Source organism: Aquarana catesbeiana, linkage group LG01 (genome assembly GCF_042186555.1).
Source record: "Aquarana catesbeiana isolate 2022-GZ linkage group LG01, ASM4218655v1, whole genome shotgun sequence".
Taxonomy (NCBI): domain Eukaryota; kingdom Metazoa; phylum Chordata; class Amphibia; order Anura; family Ranidae; genus Aquarana; species Aquarana catesbeiana.
The window spans coordinates 944,812,548-944,830,939 of record NC_133324.1 but is presented as its reverse complement, the minus strand read 5'-3'; the positions used below and the strand labels follow the sequence as shown (position 1 = coordinate 944,830,939).

General features: G+C 44.1%; 1 protein-coding gene across 2 annotated transcripts in view; it reads right to left on the bottom strand.

The window, feature by feature from the left end:
• Positions 1-18,392, bottom strand: part of LOC141121149 (uncharacterized) — an 82,338-nt gene that overhangs the window by 40,518 nt on the left and 23,428 nt on the right. For both annotated transcript variants that reach the window (XM_073611065.1, XM_073611066.1), the window contains exons 2-3: positions 7,661-7,978; positions 5,445-5,585 (exon numbers count right to left, since the gene is read on the bottom strand). In XM_073611065.1, coding sequence (XP_073467166.1) covers positions 5,445-5,585; positions 7,661-7,978 — 459 coding nt within the window. The remainder of the gene's footprint in view (positions 1-5,444; positions 5,586-7,660; positions 7,979-18,392) is intronic.

Here is an 18,392-nt window from a genome sequence, read left to right as displayed (position 1 = left end):
AAATGTAAAATAATGCATTTGGGTGGAAAAAATATGAATGCAATCTATACACTGGGGGAGAACCTCTGGGGGAATCTAGGATGGAAAAGGACCTGGGGGTCCTAGCAGATGATAGGCTCAGCAATGGCATGCAATGCCAAGCTGCTGCTAACAAAGAAAACAGAATATTGGCATGCATTAAAAAGGGGATCAACTCCAGAGATAAAACAATAATTCTCCCACTCTACAAGACTCTGGTCCGGCCGCACCTGGAGTATGCTGTCCAGTTCTGGGCACCAGTCTTCAGGAAGGATGTACTGGAAATGGAGCGAGTACAAAGAAGGGCAACAAAGCTAATAAAGGGTCTGGAGGATCTTAGTTATGAGGAAAGGTTGTGAGCACTGAACTTATTCTCTATGGAGAAGAGACGCTTGAGAGGGGATATGATTTCAACATACAAATACCGTACTGGTGACCCCACAATAGGGATAAAACTTTTTCGCAGAAGAGAGTTTAACAAAACTCGTGGCCACTCATTAAAATTAGAAGAAAAGAGGTTTAACATTAAACTACATAGAGGGTTCTTTACTGTAAGAGCGGCAAGGATGTGGAATTCCTATCCACAGGCGGTGGTCTCAGCGGGGAGCATCGATAGCTTCAAGAAACTATTAGATAAGCACCTGAATGACCGCAACATACAGGGATATACAATGTAATACTGACATATAATCACACACATAGGTTGGACTTGATGGACTTGTGTCTTTTTTCAGCCTCACCTACTATGTAACTATGTAAGAATCTTCCTGACAACCCTGGTTGTCGGGGTGTAAATTCTGGCACAAATGTTTGAGGAGCTAAAAGAAGAGTTTCATAGAGCATCTGGTCTGGAGGTTTTACTGAGACATCCAAGTCCCAGGGACACTGTGAGTACAGAGGGAGATTCTAGTGACTGTTGCTGCTGTTAAAGTGGAGTTCCACCCACTTTTACAACTCTTCAGCATCCCTCACTGAACTGTGCACTGTAAACGAATTGGATATTTTAAAAAATTTTTTCTCAGCACTTACTGTATATGTGCTGTATATTTCCTGTTTGCAATGCCTTCTGGGAAGGGGCGGCGACTTCCTCTGACACTGCGGTTGCTATGGAAACCTGACCTGAAACCTATTACACTGCTTGTGCTGCACTGAGCATGTGCGAGATCTGCAAGGATGAGATCCAGGAAGAAATACAGTCTGGCTTCAGATGCCCACACTTAAGATGGCCACGGCCTTCTGTAAGTTTATAAAATAACAAACTACTGCTATAAACTAACAAAACAGACCTTAGTTTACAGACTAACTTTACTAGAATACATTAAGCTTGTGTATTATAGGGGTATTTTTATTTAAAAAGTATAATTTCGTCCGGAACACCACTTTAACCCCCCGGTGCACTAGTATTAAAGCTTGCCTGGCCTGGGACATTGCTTATGGTGTCCCAGTGCTGTCTGCTTCATGTCCTACAGCTTAAGGGGCTGTTCTGAGGAGCAGCTGCAAAAGGAATTGTGTCAGTTCAGTGGATATTCACGGGAGTATCTCACAAATTCCTTAAGCCCCATCCAAGTTACTCTACAATTCATTTTAAAAAGGCAACCCCTAGACTGTTTATTGAGCCAGAGAAGTGACTGCTGCTGTTTGCCTGGTTGCCACCACACAAAGGGTAAAGAATATATAGTAAAGTGGACAGCGCTACTACCAATACACTAAAAAAAAGTTAACGATAACCCCAAAAAAATAATAATATACTCCTCTGAAGTCTGAACAATCTATCCAGAATGTGCAATGCAACTCATGTAAAAAATATACAGTGGAACCTTGGTTAACGAGTAACATGGTTAACGAACGTTTTGAAAAACAAGCAACTTTAAAAAAAAAATCCTGAGTTGTTTGAGAGTGTTGTCTCGCAAAACGAGCAGAATTCAAGCTAATGGGGTGTGCAGTACCGCATTTAGCCAGAGGTGTGGGGGCGCCGGTGACACTTGGAACAGTTCGGAGCCGTTCGGAAATACTCAGATCCACTTGAAAATACTCGAAAACACTCAGAAATACTCCGTTCCCGAGTGGTTCTGAGCCTTTCCGAAGATTTCCGAGTTCAGCCGAGCTGTCCCCGAGTATTTCCAAGGGTCTCCAGCGCCCCCCCACCTCTGGCCAAATGCGATATTGCATGCCATAGAAGTCAATGCGGAACAAATTCTCTTAGTTTCCATTGACTTCTATGGGGAAACTCGCTTTGATATGCAAGTGATTTGGATCACAAGCATTCTCCTGGAACAGATTATGTTCATAATCCAAGGTTCCACTGTACTGTAGATCAAAGTACAATGTGCATAATGTGCAAATAAACGTTCGACACTACAGTCCCTGAGTTACAAACATCCGACTTACCCCTAGGAAGGGAAATTCTCTCCTGTAAGAGTTAATATGGGAAAAAGGTGTCTCCATTGATGCTTTATCACCAATCCTTGTTTCCAAAACAACCCGACATTTTCAAAATCCAATTGTCATTGGGACAGAAAGTGAAGGGAAATCTTCTGAACAGGGGCACAGACAGCAAAACAAATGTTACAGGGGTGTTAACCCTTCCCTATGCTATCCACAAAACGTAAAAATTTTAGGTTTTTTGGATAGCACATAGATGTATACATGTATGTAAATTGGAACAAGTACATTTAAAAAATGTACCTGTTCCAACTTACATACAAATTCAACTTAAGAACAAACCTACAGATTCTATCTTGTTTGTAACCCGGGGACCGCCTGTACAACCAAAAAGTGCAACGTGCACACACACAAATTCTTGCAAATATCTTGCAATACAATAAAAAGTCCCCTATAATAATGGTTCAATATTTGTGCAAGTATTTCATGCAAAAGAAATTATATTTGTGTCCCATATATTGTATTATGAAATAGAAAATCCTGTGTGCATTCTTCATAATCTCTTCCTTTTTTTACCAAATTTGTGCTCTCCACCACCACAAGTACAAGATGAACTCACCAGAGACCAATTCTGGTATTATTATAAACTAGCTGATAGCACATGAAACTCTGGGAGTAGCGATCTTCAGCTTCACCAATCTCCTCTTAGGCCCCATTCACATCTGAGCGTTTTGTAGCTTGAAGCCTGAAGCTACAAAACGCTGGAGGGGAAAAAATCAATTATTTTCTATGGGGATGGTTCACATCTCCACTCCAAAACGCCTGAATCCAGAAGCTCCAAAACACCTGAAGCTCAAACAAGTTCTGGAACTTTTTTTTAGGCAGATTACAGGCATTTTTCTGCTTTTTACATTGGTGACCTTTTGACCTGTACAAAATTGTGGCAAAACGCAGCAAAATCGTGGCAAAACACACGGCAAAATTGCGGTAAAAATCGTGCAACTTCCTGCCTGAAAACGCTATGCTCAGGTGTGAATGGGGCCTTAAGGACCTCTTTAAAATGGTCATGCCACATATCTCATTATGTCACATGAAGGAGGAAGAAAAAAAAAGGGGGCTCTCATAGCGTAAGACAATCTAAAACTCTTTATTCCATAAAAGCAATCAGAACACTCACATTAATGTGTGTCTTGACTGACACTAGTATGCATGCTCACTCAAAGAGCCGAGTCGTCTTCGACCGCAATTCCAAGCCACGAGTTTGAACCCAGCGTGCGTGGTCATGTCCAAGCCCCACCCTATGCATTTTGTCCTCCGACGTCCTCCTCCCCTGAATCCTAATCCTAAAAGGTCAACTAAACCTTCTACCTCCCCGAGCCTATCACTAATGTAAGAACAATCTTACAATGCCTTCTGACACCATTTGAAGTGGTATAATTTATGATGGCATCGCAAAATGGATTCTCCACCTGTATTCTATCTATCTGGAATTAAATACTGACTTACTAAAAGTCAGAAAAATATATATGAAAGTCCCAAACCCCATAGCAATTATCAAACTTCTTGAAAAGTCAGAATTACATTGTGCAATGCGCAAAGGATTATACCTATGCTCCATCTTTTAGATATATGTAAGATGGAGGTTGGGGGGGCTTGTTTAGGAAGGAGGAAGGTAGGCACTGGCACTTGTTGTGAACCACTTGGATAGTGATAGAGTAAGCACAATAAAATAAATTCTGTTTTACTTTCCATTTCCACCTTCCCTCCTAAAATTAAAAAAAAAACTGTCTAGGCCAGTGATGGCGAACCTTGGCACCCCAGATGTTTTGGAACTACATTTCCCATGATTCTAATGTACTCTGCAGTGTAGTTGCGCATCATGGGAAATGTAGTTCCAAAACATCTGGGGTTCCAAGGTTTGCCATCAATGGTCTATGCAAACACAGCCTTACTAATTGTAGGAAGCAAACCCCACCCTACATTCCACAGTGCAATGCTAAGGCCTCAGCAACCTAAATAAGGCCCTACTCATGACCGTGGGGTATTCTGGGGTGGTACCTACTTCTAATTCTAGTCTAGTTTTACAAAGTCTGTATATGCATAGGCCCTTATGAGTGCTCTTGGAGTACATACAGACTTTGTAAAATTCAAGCATGCACTGATACCTTACACTCCCTGCTTTTATGCTTATGTGTGTATTTTAATCTTTCATTATAGGTTTGTTCTGGGCCCGATAGGCATAGCTTGAAACTTGCTGGATCTGACCAGAAATTCCAGCTGAGGCACACAAAGCACATGACAGTTATTACTTTTCATTGCAAAACAGCACTCTTTGCACATCGCCATTAGTCCCTTTCCTTACCTCACCTGAATTCTCAGGCTCACCAACTCCCAAAAGTTCCCAGGTAGGCCAATAGGTCATTAAACATTACTGCAGGTTTCACACTGCTGCGCTGTGCTTTGGCTGTGTGTTGTTAACCCACGATTTCTTATAGACTTTCTATTTGGTTGCACGTTTTCCGGGCGCTTTTCTGGGAGTGAAACAAACCTAATGCCAGGTACACACGGGCGGACTTTTCGACTGGACTGGTCCGACGGACCGAATCCGGCGGACAATCTGATCGTGTGTGGGCTCCATTGGACCTGCAGCGGACTTTTTCGGTCGAAAATCTGACGGTCTTTAGACTTGGAACATGTTTCAAATTTGTCTGACGGACTTGAGTCTGGTCGAAAAATCCGCTTGTCTGTATGTTAGTCCGACGGACAAAAACCGACGCTAGGGCAGCTATTGGCTACGGGCTATCAACTTCCTTATTTTAGTCCGGTTGTACGTCATCACGTACGAATCCGTTGGACTTTGGTGTGATCGTGTGTAGCAAAGTCTGTTCGTTCAAAAGTCCGTCAGAACTCCGTTAAAAGTCTGTCGAAAGTCCGTCAGAAAGACCGTCGGACCAGTCCGGTCGAAAAGTCCGCCCATGTGCACGCGGCATAATTGAAAATAGTAAACTGTTTCAGTTAAATGGGAAGGTACATTGTTAACTCACCATACATTGTCAGAAACCAGAAAATCCCAACTATGAAGGCAAGGACAAAGGGAACCAGCGACGAGACAGCAGAGACATAGAGGTTGATCCTGGATGGAGAATCTTCTTGTGTTTCGTTTTCTGGAGAAGTTTGTTCTGGGGCTTAAAAAGAAAAGATAATGAAAATTCAGCTCATCGACAGGTAGTCATTCCAGTAAAGTTTCTATGCAGGTCTTTGACTATTGGTTTTGTTTTCTGTCAGAATGACATCTATATGTTCTTCTTGTGTTTATGTAGGTTTTATTACTAGTAAACTATAAAATTATGCAAAAACACAACGCTACCTCAACTTAAACACACCCTTAGGCTAAGAACGATTAAACATTTATCCCATGCATGCAACCTTTTTTCAAAAATCTATTCATAACAAGATCTAGGAGATGTGAAAGGACAGAAAGAAAAGTTCCACACCCAGAGAGTGACAGACAGAGGCTACAATGACCTGGCATTCCTCCACACCTTTGTCAAGGCCCTTGGCCGCCACCTCTCCTTCTCAAGACCCCAAATTTTCCCAACCTCACCCAGAATGTTGTTCACCACCACCTCGACAGGAAGGACTTATTTCAAAGAGGAAATCTGACACCGTGCATTCCATGTGAAGTAACGGACTACTACACTGACTACAAAAGGTGTCTCAAAATCAAAATCCCGATGAGTCTGAATAGCCCCAAATGACCACGCCGCATAACACATGTGGGAAAGAGATACCCAGAGGCTCACCCACCTGCTTATAGACTTTTATATTGAAGGGGCACTGACATAAGGAATGGTCCATTGTTTCCTCCATAACACTCCACTCTTTAACAACCACGGTTCTTCAAAGAGCGATGTTAAAAATTGCCCTTCACATAGAGGCTCCCATGGAGCACAAGGCCAAACTCCAAAACTTTAAGGGGATTCTCTCCAGATCATTCGCAGACTCTCTCTCATAACAGGGTCTGGGCAATCTTTTAAGGCCAGTGGCTCACTAAAGGCAGATTCAAATTAAGTCTCTTCCTCTACAGGGCCTTCCTAGGAAGAGACTTAATTTCCTCTGCTTTCACTCGCCACTGGCAAAACATTTTCGGGCACGGGGCAACGTAAGCCAGGAGCTTACTGTATCGGACCCTCAGGCTTTTCATTGGCCCACCATTCTCCCAGCTCTGCAAAAAAAAAGGCCTAAACCAGGACTGAAAAATAACAACCCTCCCAGGTGATTCCTCTGCCAGCATGTTATTAAAATTATGTTTCAAAAACAGAGAAAATAATACAACTGGGTTGACCATACCTAGGCCACCCAACCACCTGAAAAGGTATGTTACAGACCTCCTAGCAAGGTTTGGTATGTTCCCCCATAACAGTTGGAAGAAACAGCTGTAAATTCACGCATAGAAAGACACTGGCAAAACACAGACAAAGCTGACATACAGAAATAAAGGGATCAGGTACGTTTTAATCAGATCAAACCTTTCCCTGTAAGAGAGTTTCCAATCCTTCCAGCTGGCAACCTTGGCATCGACATCTTGTAGCCTGCTTACCCAATTTGCAAGGCCATAATTGCCGGGACCAAACTTGATTCGTCTGGAAGCTCAGAGCCTTCACCTTCCTCTCCCATCCAGAAAACCTCACTCTAATCCTGACTGATCTTTGAGCCAGATGCCTCAGCATACTGCTTTATCACCAAGACCACCTCCTCCACCTTATTTTGTCTGATGACACATCATCAGCATAGGCTACAACCCTCAGAGGAGGCTTACCAGGTATTCCCAAATGCCCCCCACACAACGATCCACTCTCTAACGTTCTGATGAGGAGATTGATTGCAAACTTGTATGGCAGAGGACTCAAAGGACACCCCTGATGTACACCCAAGCCAACCTCAAAGGGTTGTCCGATTCAAGCATTCACAAGAATGAAGCTTTCAGGCACTCTGGACAAGGTCTTCAGCCAATCAATAAAGCCACCTCATTAGAGTGTAAGCTCCTCTGGTGCAAAGACTGATGTGAATAGCTTAGAGTTCTCTGTACACCACAGCAGAGTATGTCAGAGCTATATAAATGCATGACAATAGTGTAATAGTGTGTGACTGTGGCATAATACATCTGAGAAATGAAAATCCTCCAAAGACCTGTCAGAATGTGTAAATTATGAGAAATATATAATCAACTATGTTTTCTGATATATTTTAACAGACTCACCAATTATACTAATTTTAAAATCCAAGTCTTGAATAACTGAAACATGGTTTTCAACACGCAATATCCTAATTTTATAGCTCAACCCATCGGTCTCGGACAGATTCTTCAGCATAATGGTGCAGTTCTCTTGGTTGAAGTAAAGACGACCATGGTAACCGTTTATTCCCTCGAGAAACACATGGTGGGACCCAATGTGTTTACCTTCACTGTAGACATCAAAAAACAAATCTTGGCTAGAATTACATAACTCCGGCACCAGCAAGTGAAGGTCTGAACCAAACTGACTGCTTATAGTTTTCATTTCCAAGGACACGAAACCTGGTGGAGAAAGGAAAAACAGCAAGAATCAATAGTATTTTTAAAACAAAAAACTCCAATAAATGTTTGAAAAAAGAAAGATAAAAAAAATTACTATATAATAAATTCCATGTGAAATATGCAATTCATAAGTCCATCAAATAAAGCAAAGTTTTATGCCCCATACACACGATTGGACTTTCTGACAACAAAACCGTGGAATTTTGTTTAAAGATTGCTAGCTCCAACTTGTCTTGCAAACACACGGTCACACAAATGTTGGCCAACAATTACGAACGTGGGAACGCGGTGACGTACAACACGTACGACGAGTCAAGAAAAATGAAGTTCAATAGCCAGTATGGCTCTTCTGCTTGATTCCAAGCATGCAGTGGCGTCACTAGGGTCGGTGTCACCCGGTGCGATAAAACATGGTGTCACCCCCCCACTCCACCAACTATAGTCGCCCCCCAGTAGAGACCCCCCTCCACTAAGTATAGACCCCCCCATCAGTGCAGACCCTTTACGAAGTATAAACCCCCTCCATCAGTATAGACCACCCCCCTCGGTACAGACCCCCCTCCCTCAGTATAGACCTCCCCCTCCCTCAGTATAGACCCCCCTCCATTAGTACAGACTCCCCCAGAACAAACCAACCCCCTCCATAACAAACCACCTCCCCTCCATTAGTACAGACCTCCCCCAGAACAAACCACCCCCTCCATTAGTACAGACCTCCCTCCAGAACAAACCACCCCCTCCATTAGTGCAGACCCCCCCAGAACAAACCACCCCCCCTCCATTAGTAAGACCCCTCCAGAACAAACCACCCCCCTCCATTAGTACAGACCCCCCAGAACAAACCACCCCCCTCCATTAGTGCAGACCCCCAGAACAAACCACCCCCTCTCCAATAGTACAGGCCCCTCAGAACAAACCACCCCCCTCCATTAGTACACACCCCCCAGAACAAACCACCCCCTCCATTGGTGCAGACCCCCCAGAACAAACCACCCCCCGTCCATTAGTGCAGACCCCCCAGAACAAACCACTCCCCCTCCATTAGTACAGATCCCCCAGAACAAACCACCCCCCTCCATTAGTACAGATCCCCCCAGAACAAACCACCCCCCCTCCATTAATACAGACCCTCCAGAACAAACCACCCCCCTTCATTAGTACAGTGCCCCCAGAACAAACCACCCCCCCTCCATTAGTACAGACCTCCCCCCAGAACAAACCACCCCCCTCCATTAGTACAGACCCCCAGAACAAACCACCCCCTCCATTAGTACAGACCCCCCAGAACAAACCACCCCCCTCCATTAGTGCAGACCCCCCTGAACAAACCACCCCCTCCATACGATATAGCTGTGACCAGCAGCAATAACCAACCTCATCAGCAAGGCCCCCCCCAACATCTCACCTCAGGCGGCGGAGGACATCCCCCCCATCCCAAGCCGACACCCCCAGCCCGTTACCGCACCAGCTTGGGCGGTTCAGGTACACAGAACATGTTTTGTTGTCGGAAAATTCGAGAACCTGCTCTCAAACATTTGTTGGCAGAAATTCCGACAACAAATGTTCTATGGAGCATACACACGGTCGGACTTTCTGACAACAGGTTCACATCCAACATTTGTTGTCGGAATATCCTATAGTGTGTACAGGGTATTAGTCTCCAAAATCTAACAATATGTCACAATTCATTCCACCATCATCATATATGAAAGAACTCATCCTTTAACGTTAACATCATAGGGCTACTCAATAGATTTCCAAAAAAAGAGGGAATCCAAAGACTGGTCCCTGCAATAGAAGACCTACCTCCAGGGGCATTGCTAGGTCTACAAAAGATCTGGGGCTGGAGCCCATAGCAGCGTAGTAAAGAAAGTCATACGATTGGGCGGGGATACCTGTGTATATACAGTAATATGCGTGTGTGTGTGTATATATCCCCAGAGAGCCCCCCTTACATCAGGGTCCCCAGAAAGCCCCCCTTACATCAGGGTCCCCAGAGAGCCCCCCACTTACATTAGGGTCCCCAGAGAGCCTCCCCCTTGCATCAGGGTCCCCAGAGAGCCTCCCTCTTGCATCAGGGTCCCCAGAAAGCCCCCCACTTACATCAGGGTCCCCAGAGAGCCTCCCCTCCCTTTGGGGATCCCTGCAGAGACTCGGGGCTATGGGCCCCAGATTTGGGGCTATAGCCCCAAAAGCCACCCCCTAGCGACGCCACTGCTTACCTCTCAAGTGGGGGGCGAGTTCAATCTCTGCAGTGTAGTTGTGATGCATCTTCTGGCATCCGACACACTTCTGGGAGTGTCGGATTTCTGTTCACCCCTGCTGTGCGCAGTGGTTCCTCCCACTGTCCGCAAGGTCACTACAGTTTTGTATGGGCTTGAGGGAGGAACCACAGCTCGAGGCAGGGAAAGCAGGCATTTATCACTCCCAAAAGTATTTCTTTTGGGAGTGGCCTCACCACCCACAAGATTGCAGGGACCATTGTTTGTATATTAATTTTTCAGGATTGCTTTAAATATAAAGGAGAGTACTAGCCACTTCTTTGGGAGATTAACTATTCTCACATTTTCATATGGCCCTATTCACCATATTCCAAGTAAGTCATCAGTTTGGCATCACCTAATCACTCATAGGTAAACCCTAAATAAAATACTTGCACTAATGTCCTTTTTTTTTAATAAAACAAACAATTAAAATCAATCAATCAATTTCTCACTCAAAATGATTATGATTCCAGCAGGTGTTTCAGATAAACCAGGAACTGAGAAGTTCTCTTGCCAGCTAATGGAGATAAAACTGGAAACCTCTAACCTCCATATCAACTTCAATATTGTGAGGAATAGAAAAATGACGCACACACACACACACAAATGGAAGGAGCGCCATACCAAAAGATAAAAAAGTCCAAATTTATTTATTAGTTTGAAGAAAAAAAAAAAGCAGCCAATGCATTTCAGGGATCAGAAAAAACTCCCCCCTTCATCAGGGCTTCAGTTAAACTAAGAACCTTGAATGGACTCAAAATAGAGCAATCAAGAACATCGGCCGCTCACCAGGTACTGCTGGCCAGTAACTCCCCTAATCCAGCAAATAGCTTTCCTGAAAAGATTCACACAGGAAAGTGCTATTTTCAGTCCATTTAACCACTTGAGCCCCGGATCATTATGCTGCCTAAGGACCAGAGGTCTTTTTCCAATTTGGCACTGCGTCGCTTTAACTGCTAATTGCGCGGTCATGCAATGCTGTACCCAAATGAAATTTGCGTCCTTTTCTTCCCACAAATAGAGCTTTCTTTTGATGGTATTTGATCACCTCTGCGGTTTTTATTTTTTGCGCTATAAACGGAAAAAGACCGAAAATTTTGAAAAAAAAATGATATTTTCTACTTTTTGTTATAAAAAAAATCCAATAAACTCAATTTTAGTCATACATTTAGGCCAAAATGTATTCGGCCACATGTCTTTGGTAAAAAAAAATGTCAATAAGCGTATATTTATTGGTTTGCGCAAAAGTTATAGCGTCTACAAACTATGGTACATTTTCTGTAATTTACACAGCTTTTAGTTTATGACTGCCTATGTCATTTCTTGAGGTGCTAAAATGGCAGGGCAGTAAAACCCCCCCCCCAAATGACCCCATTTTGGAAAGTAGACACCCCAAGGAAATTGCTGAGAGGCATGTTGAACCCATTGAATATTTATTTTTTTTGTCCCAAGTGATTGAATAATGACAAAAAAAAAAAAATATTTACAAAAAGTTGTCACTAAATGATATATTGCTCACACAGGCCATGGGCCTATGTGGAATTGCACCCCAAAATACATTCTGCTGCTTCTCCTGAGTATGGGGATACCACATGTGTGGGACTTTTTGGGAGCCTAGCCGCGTACGGGGCCCCGAAATCCAATCACCGCCTTCAGGATTTCTAAGGGTGTAAATTTATGATTTCACTCTTCACTGCCTATCACAGTTTCGGAGGCCATGGAATGCCCAGGTGGCACAAAACCCCCCCAAATGACCCCATTTTGGAAAGCAGACACCCCAAGCTATTTGCTGAGAGGCATGTTGAGTCCATGGAATATTTTATATTTTGACACAAGTCGCGGGAAAGTGACACTTTTTTTTTTTTTTGCACAAAGTTGTCACTAAATGATATATTGCTCACACAGGCCATGGGCATATGTGGAATTGCACCCCAAAATACATTTAGCTGCTTCTCCTGAGTATGGGGATACCACATGTGTGGGACTTTTTGGGAGCCTAGCCGTGCACGGGACCCCGAAAACCAATCACCGCCTTCAGGATTTCTAAGGGTGTAAATTTTTGATTTCACTCTTCACTGCCTATCACAGTTTCGGAGGCCATGGAATGCCCAGGTGGCACAAAACTCCCCCAAATGACCCCATTTTGGAAAGTAGACACCCCAAGCTATTTGCTGAGAGGCATGGTGAGTATTCTGCAGCTCTCATTTGTTTTTGAAAATGAAGAAAGACAAGAAAAAACATTTTTTTTTTTTCTTTTTTCAATTTTCAAAACTTTGTGACAAAAAGTGAGGTCTGCAAAATACTCACTATACCTCTCAGCAAATAGCTTTGGGTGTCTACTTTGCAAAATGGGGTCATTTGGGGGGGTTTGTGCCACCTGGGCATTCCATGGCCTCCGAAACTGTGATAGGCAGTGAAGAGTGAAATCAAAAATTCACGCCCTTAGAAAGCCTGAAGGCGGTGCTTGGTTTTCGGAGTCACGTATGCGGCTAGGCTGCCAAAAAGTCTCACACATGTGGTATCCCCGTACTCAGGAGAAGCAGCAGAATGTATTTTGGGGTGTAATATCACATATTCCCATGGCATGTTTGAGCAATATATCATTTAGTGACAATTTTGTGCAAAAAAAAAAAAAATTGTCTCTTTCCCGCAACTTGTGTCGCAATATAAAATATTCCATGGACTCGACATGCCTCTCAGCAAATAGCTTGGGGTGTCTACTTTCCAAAATGGGGTCATTTGGGGGGGTTTTGAACTGTCCTGGCATTTTATGCACAACATTTAGAAGCTTATGTCACACATCACCCACTCTTCTAACCACTTGAAGACAAAGCCCTTTCTGACACTTATTGTTTACATGAAAAAGTTATTTTTTTTTGCAAGAAAATTACTTTGAGCCCCCAAACATTATATATTTTTTTAAAGCAAATGCCCTACAGATTAAAATGGTGGGTGTTTCATTTTTTTTTTCCACACAGTATTTGCGCAGCGATTTTTCAAACGCATTTTTTGGGGAAAAAACACACTTTTTTAAATTTTAATGCACTAAAACACACTATATTGCCCAAATGTTTGATGAAATAAAAAAGATGATCTTAGGCCGAGTACATGGATACCAAACATGACATGCTTTACAATTGCACACAAACGTGCAGTGGCAACAAAATAAATACATTTTTAAAAGCCTTTAAAAGCCTTTACAGGTTACCACTTTAGATTTACAGAGGAGGTCTACTGCAAAAATTACTGCCCTCGATCTGACCTTCGCGGTGATACCTCACATGCATGGTGCAATTGCTGTTTACATTTGATGGCAGACCGCCGCTTGCGTTCGCCTTAGCGCGAGAGCAGGGGGCGACAGGGGTGCTTTTTTTTTTTTTTTCTTTATTATTTTTTTGCTTTTTTATCTTATTTTTAAACTGTTCCTTTCATTTTTTTTTTTTTTAATAATTTTTATTGTTATCTCGGGGAATGTAAATATCCCCTATGATAGGTAGTGACAGGTACTCTTTTTTGAAAAAATTGGGATCTATTAGACCCTAGATTTCTCCTCTGCTCTCAAAGCATCTGACCACACCAAGATCGATGTGGTAAAATGCTTCCCCAATTTCCCAATGGCGCTATTTACATCCGGCGAAATCTAAGTCATAAAATGCTCGTAGCTTCTGGTTTCTTAGGCCATAGAGATGTTTGGAGCCTCTCTGGTCTCTGATCAGCTCTATGGTCAGCTGGCTGAATCACCGGCTGCATTCTCAGGTTCCCTGTTGAGACAGGAGAGCCAGAGAAAAACACGGAAGACGGTGGGGGGGGGCATTCCCTCCCACGGCTTGTAAAAGCAGTCTAGAGGCTAATTAGCTGCTAGGATTGCTTTTACATGAAAGCCAACCGCTGGCTGAAAAGAATGATACCAAGATGATACCTAAACCTGCAGGCATCATTCTGGTATAACCACTCAAAGTCGTGAATGGCGTACCTGAAGACAAAAAAATGGTTAACAATAAAGCACAGTAAACAGTAAAGTATAAAAAATTGCATACCTGAAAAGCAAACATGATAAAACATAATAACAATAAAACATTGCAGAATAGAATACAGTAAAAAAGAGCAGAACAATAGAGAGAGAGAATAGAGAGAGAGAGAACAATAAAACGACAACTATTTTTTTTTATTTTATATATATATATATTTTTTTTTTACACTTTTTTTGTAACTAACTTTTATAACTGTAACCGGTTCCAGGTTCGGGTCTCTCAAAATGCGATGGCATCTTGGGAGACCCTGTGAAAGTGTGCCTAGTCTGTGCAGTGCTGTACCCTACGCTAATACTCAACTAGTGAATGGTAGCGTTCAAAACATTCACCAATGCAAAGACCAGGATTGTCAGGACAGGAGGACAATAATAGCGGGTGTCATGCCTATATCAGCGCTTGCTGCAGACACAACATCTTTTTTGGGGGGGTTCGTTGGGTAGGGGTAGTCGGGAGGACATAAAGAAAATGCCTCTCATGCAGCTGACTGCATTTGGTTGGGAATGTGAATGGGGGAAGTACGGGCGCTGCAGAAGTGGTGGGTTCCCAATTAGGATTGGCGAATGCAGTAGGAAGGGCACTATGGGCACGACGGGCCTGTGTTTGTCTTCTTGGTGGCAGCGGGACACTACTTGTGCTTGCCACCTCACCAGCTTGAACTGCACTTATGGGACTCGCCACGTCACCAAGTGTTACTGCAGTGCTGGTTTGACTACGACCGGGGTGTACTAGGCCGCTGGTGCTTGCCAGTTCACCAAAACGCTACCAAAAAAAACTGTTAGCGATCGCAGGGATCAGGCCTGACTCTGCGAACGCTGCAGTTATGCGTTTAGTGTTTTGTAAGTGACAGTGATCGATCGATACTGCACTTGGGTGGGCTGGGCCGGGCGGAGGGGCAAAACGCAGGTGCTAGCTGGTATCTGGGCTGATCCCGCTAACACTGCGTTTTTGGGAACCCTAAACTGCTGGGGGACGCCAGTATAGATCTGATCGGATCAGATATTGATCCGTTCAGATACTATACCACTAAGGAAGGTGTACCGTGCGTGCGTGGGTGTTAGCGGTACTGGCGCTAACCTGACGCTGCCTGGGGCTGGTGCTTGCCAGTTCACCAAAATGCTTCCAAAAAAACTGTTAGCGATTGCAGGGATCAGGCCTGACTCTGCGAACGCTGCAGTTATGCGTTTAGTGTTTTGTAAGTGACAGTGATCGATCGATACTGCACTTGGGTGGGCTGGGCTGGGCCGGGCGGAGGGGCAAAACGCAGGTGCTAGCAGGTATCTGGGCTGATCCCGCTAACACTGCGTTTTTGGGAACCCTAAACTGCTGGGGATGCTAGTATAGATCTGATTGGATCAGATATTGATCCGTTCAGATACTATACCACTAAGGGAGGCGTATGCTGCGTGCGTGGGTGTTAGCAGTACTGGCGCTAATCTGACGCTGCCTGGGGCGACGCATATCACCGCCGGGCGATCAGGGGGCCAAACCTTTATTCGGTAATAAACGGCGGGTGCCCTGACACTATAAAAAATAAACAAACTAATCAGCGTCACCCGTAACGGTTATACGGTGATCAGTGGTGAAAGGGTTAACTAGGGGGCAATCAAGGGGTTAAAACATTTATTGGGTAGTATATGGGGGTCCCTGTCGCTATAAAACGCTGACGGCGAACCTAAATATTTACCTCCCTAACTAGCGCCACCAGCGACACTAATACAGCGATCAGAAAAATGATCGCTTAGTGACACTGGTGACGGGGGGTGATCAAGGGGTTAAAACTTTATTAGGGGGGGTTAGGGGGGTATCCTAGACCTAAAGGGGGGTAACAGTACCTGTCCTAACACTGTAACTGTCACAAACTGACACCATGCAGTAATCAGAAAAAAAAAAAAAAAACTGCTGGTGTCAGTTTGTGACAGGGGAGAGGGTGATTGGGGGGGGGGGGATCGGGGGGCGATTGGGGGGGGGGGACGGGGTGTTTAGTGTGCCTGGCATGTTCTACTGTGTGTGTAGTGTTTTCACTCACATACCTGTCTTCTCCCCTCGGCGCCGGAACGGAAAATACCGACCCGAGGAGAGATAACATCATTTCCTTTGCTGCTGTTTAGCATACAGCAGCAAAGGAAATGATCTGATTGGCCGGCGGCGATTGCGAGGGGGGGGCCACGAACGGATGGCCTCCCCCTCACCTCCGATCGCCGGGGGACATAACAGGACCGCCTCGGGCACCGGGGGGGGGGGTCCGATCGGACCCCCCACCCGCGGGAGGCAAATCACGTACATGTACGTGATTTTGCCTGCCCGTGCCGCCTTGCCGACGTACATCGGCGTGAGGCGGTCCTTAAGTGGTTAAAGGACTTTTTTTAACTGAAGAAAGGGGAGTTTTTCTGACCCACAAAATGCATTGTGAGCTGCCTAAACTGAGCCAGTAGGCTCAGTTAAGGTACACCTGTTCAATTGCTTGGTAACACAAATTGCAAATCAGCCAATGACATGGCAGCAACTCAATGTATTTAGGCATCTAGAAGTGGTGAAGACAACTTGCTGAATTTCAACCCGAGCATCAAAATGGGGCAGAAAGGGGGATTTGAGTGACTTTGAACATGGCGTGGGTGTTGGTACCAGACAGGCTGGTCTGAGTATTTCAAAAACTGCTGATCTACTGCGATATTCACACACAACCATCTCTCAGGTTTACAGAGAATGGTTAGAATATCCAGTGAGCGGCAGTTGTGTGGAGAAAAATGCCTTGTTGAGGTCAGAGGAGAATGGGCAGACTGGCTGGAGATGATAGAAAGGCAACAGTAACTTAAATAACCACTCGTTACAACCAAGGTGTGCAGAATACCATCTCTGAACACACAACACATCGAACCACTTCTGTCAGCTATGAACTGTAATGTATGTTGTTTACGAGTGTGTGTTCCACTGAAAGAACCTTATCTGATTTCCATAGCCTTGTTATACTCAGTCTTGCAGCTAGTAGGATGTGTGTCTTTACATGTCTGAAGGGCTGTGGTACAGAATCTATATTCAGGTTTAGGATCGCTGGTGAGAAAGGGATGTGTCGTGTTGTAATGTACGTTAGGACTTTGAAAATTTCCCAGTAATTTTTGAGACGGCTACACTGCCAGAATATGTGTATCATGTGTATCATGTCACCTTTAGTTGAATTGCATCTCCAGCATAAGTTTGGGGAATTTTTACCAAACTAAGTTTTGATGGGGTTAAGTACCACCTGAGGGACAGTTTTGGGGTGAGTTCCCATAAGGCAGAGCATTTAGTTGCTTTGTAGATTGTTTGTAATGCTTGTTGCCATTGTTATTCTGTGTATTTTTGTCCTAAGTCAGTCTCTCAGTGTATATGGGGAGACGCCTTAGTGAACCTGCGTTTTTGATGTAAAACATTATAGAACAGAGAAATCCCTTTTGCGTTTGGAGACTGATTCGTTAAGAATTGCCATGCTATTGGATGTATTGTATATAGGGGGAGATGAATTTTGTCAAGGCAGTGCTTCACTCTAATATACGTGAAAAGGTCCGTATTTGATAAATTAAATTTGCGTTGTAGAAGAGGGAAGGATTTTGGACCATTTGGACAATGATAAGTCTGGTGATATGTGGTGGAGAGATTCAGTTGGGATTGGTATCGGTGGGGTGTTAGGGTAGGTACGACTAATTTGGGCCAAAATTTTCCATGGTATGGCCGATGTTTTCATGGTAGGTGGTAGTGTCGATGGTAGTTGTGATCCTAAGGGAGTACTCATCAGCCACCATTGTAGGTTTAGGTGTAGTAGCGATGAGTACTCTATTTTGCCCCACAGTTTACCAGAACATGGGCGGAACCAGTCGTTGAGTTGGTCTAGTGCTGATGCTAAATAGCAGTCCTCAAAATCAATGGTTCCCGATCCTCCCGCTAATTTGTGTTTCATGAGTGTCGAGTGTGCACTTCTAGGTTTGGTATTTTTTCATATAGATTTATTGAATAAGGTTTGGAGAGATTTGAAAAAGTACTTCAGTATGGGGATGGGGAGAGTCCTGAATAAGTAAAGAATTTGTGGCAGGTGGAGCATTTTAAATGCTGCAAGTCTGCCGGACCATGATAATTCCAGTTTTGTTA